The 2,764-nt window shown below is 41.8% G+C and overlaps 2 protein-coding genes across 2 annotated transcripts in view; both read left to right on the top strand.

The window, feature by feature from the left end:
- fam98a (family with sequence similarity 98 member A) overlaps positions 1-612 on the top strand; it is a 20,779-nt gene extending 20,167 nt beyond the window's left edge. Inside the window, exon 8 of the mRNA XM_015393850.1 lies at positions 4-612. Coding sequence (XP_015249336.1) covers positions 4-128 — 125 coding nt within the window. The 3' untranslated portion in view covers positions 129-612. The remainder of the gene's footprint in view (positions 1-3) is intronic.
- Positions 613-1,760: 1,148 nt separating this feature from the next.
- LOC107096947 (serine/arginine repetitive matrix protein 2-like) overlaps positions 1,761-2,764 on the top strand; it is a 24,778-nt gene continuing 23,774 nt past the window's right edge. The window contains exon 1 of the mRNA XM_015393864.1: positions 1,761-2,051. Within this exon, the coding sequence (XP_015249350.1) occupies positions 1,896-2,051 (156 nt within the window). The 5' untranslated portion in view covers positions 1,761-1,895. The remainder of the gene's footprint in view (positions 2,052-2,764) is intronic.

The following is a 2,764-nucleotide window of genomic DNA, read 5'->3' as shown; positions in this document are numbered from 1 at the left end:
GAGGGGGCTGGGGGGGTAGAGGGGGTCAGAGTTTTAGCCAAGGAGGACAGTTTGAACAGTTCTTCCAGCATGGAGGGCAGCAGTACAACCAGGCGGGGTTCAACCAAGGCAGACACTACACCAGCTGAAGGTGCAGCGCCGACTCCATCATCATCATCCTCATCCGTTATGTTACAGCTTCAACAAACTGGAACAAGAAAATTATTAAACAAGAGACATTTAAACCACCAATTATTATTTTGGTCACCTGTGCTCTATGGACTGTTAACCGATTGCTAACGTTAGCTTCTGCATCCTGGCCTGTTTTCAACTTTCCTTTGATAATCGGTGTTGAAGCCTTACAGCCCTGATCTGACTGAACGAAGAAGACGTTCCTCACGTCTGTGTCCAGGACACGCCTTAGCTTCACGAAGGGGGTCACTGAATCTCCAAGATTACTTGAAAGCGATGTACATTTTCCAGTCTGTTTTCATTTCAGTGTTTGGCTGGATTTTCCTGTGTTACCTATTTAAAGGATGCCAACGTGTGCAGCCATGTGAATACACCTTGAAATGTTGGAAGCTTTGTATGGATGTCAACATGCAATAAAAGTTTCAAAAACAATCCCACTTTCTGCGTGCAGTCTGGTTATTTTTATTGAACCGTTAGAATAATTCAGCTTCATTGATCTCACATTGGACAATTTTTACTCTCTGCATTAAACCCATCACCTTGGGGAGAAGTGGGCTGCCATTGTGCTGCACCCGGGGAGCAGTGTAGGGTCAAGGATCTTTCTCAGGGACCCAGAGTGTCTTCCTAGCTCTATGCCCTAACCACTAAATCAGTGTTCTGTCAGATGAGCATACCCGATTAGACCAGCATACCCATAGTTTATCCCTTTAGATTATCAGGAAAACCGCTTTAAACTACCTCATTGGTGGTGGACCCCTTTAGTTTATTCCTTTGAGGTAGTTTGAAATCTATTTATGGCGATAAATGTGGTTTTTCGTGCAAAACTAAAGTGCTTTCCTACAAATTGTTAGGATAATTAGGATTGAAGATGTGTGAGTTTATTACACCTTGGTATTGGCTGTCTGTTGCCTGTCACAACTGATGTTTTATTCTAATTAAAACAGTTCCTCTGTCTGGATATAGTTATAATCTTAATTCTGTACGTGGTGAAGATTTGGAAATGGAATGAGAGCGGTGTCTTTTAGCTAAGAACGAAGTGTAATATTTTGATAAGGCTGGAGCCATTGATGTCTAATCATCTAATATGTATGATGTAAAATAAGATGTAGTGGCAGACTGGAGATGTATAAAATGCCTTTTTAACTTCATCTGGGCCACTTCCTGGAGGAGAGCAGCTGCCTTCTGTAAACTAAGCAATTTCTCTGATCTGGGTAAGATTACAATTTCTATCAATCTGTTGTCATGTCTCCTAGTCATTTAATACATATAAGTTATGAAGAGTTATTTAAAGAGTTTGTCCCGAGTGATCTCTTTTCAGGGAAAAGAGGCGGAGAGATAGAGCGTCAAGGTGCATAAACAGAGACTATACTTAACACTATAAATATTTTTGTGTAAATATGTAAACTAGAAATTCCTAAATCAGAATTGATCAGTTTTTTCCTCCCTGCTTCTCATTGAGGGATGAAATAAACCCAGGACTCATTTCCCATCTTTGGGCTCTCCTCCTGAAGAATTTAACCTCCAAACCATTTGGTGGCGCTAAGGAGCACTTTCCGGGTTCATTTTTCACTCAAGAAGATAAATGTTTTCCTCCGGTTGTATTTCCGGGGGAACCTCCATGTGAAGCGTAATCTCAGCCCTTAAAGTGTAGCAAGCCGATCTGGTCAGAGCAGAGAGGGATCCAGGTGTTTAATTGATGCTGTGAGGCTTTTCCTTTCTGGGTCATGTACCGACCGGATCCACCCGAGCAGAGGCCCCTGCATCCCGGGGCTCCACACTACAGACCCCTGGGACCCGGCCCCCTTCCTCATCCAGGACAAGGACCGTTTTCGGGGAACCGCTTTGTGTTCAGCAGGCCCCCAGGGGGCCACTTCATCCGTGTAGGTACCCATCTCTGGCAGAGCTAGCTGCGTGGCTAATACCTGTTAGCAACGGCTGCTTCGCTTTGCTCCATCTTCTCCTAAAGGTGTGTCTTTACAATATTTGATCTCAAACAGACTTCCGGTCTGTTACTAATTACATGTTAATAGTAACAGACCGGAAAGAGGTCAGTCTTGTAGCACACCTGGAGAAGAAAGAGGGCTGTTAACCAGGGGCGGAGCTAGATGAGGGGCCAGGGGTGGCCATGGCCACCCTTAGCCAATCATTGCCCCCCCACCACCACCATTTTTTTTCTCTCAAGCAGAATATTCAAAACAATTAAATTTTATATATATTAACAATTACTTGACAAAAAAAACCCTGTGGATAATTATGCTCATCAATATACCAACATTAGAGATGATTAGTACAGAATTCATGCTCTTTCAGAACAAGATTTTGTGTTATAAAGAGAAAATGATGTCTGAAAGTCATCTAAGAGTCTTCAGTGAAATCATAGATACTGTAAATAACTATTTTAATAGAAACCTATTAAATTATCAATTTATGTAGATATTGGTGCTTGTAAATATCAATTTAATGCAGAATGATTATTGATAAAAGTAGGTAAGTAATGACGATGGAAAAGATGTTCGCTCCAGAACTCAAACCTGAAAGAATTTTATCCAATATAGTTTTCATCTAGACGGATGTTTGAATATATGCATCTTTG

This window comes from Cyprinodon variegatus, unplaced genomic scaffold (genome assembly GCF_000732505.1).
Source record: "Cyprinodon variegatus isolate N-32 unplaced genomic scaffold, C_variegatus-1.0 Scaffold660, whole genome shotgun sequence".
Taxonomy (NCBI): Eukaryota; Metazoa; Chordata; class Actinopteri; order Cyprinodontiformes; family Cyprinodontidae; genus Cyprinodon; species Cyprinodon variegatus.
Note: the sequence above shows the minus strand (reverse complement) of the source record. Positions and strands in the feature narration are given on the sequence as shown.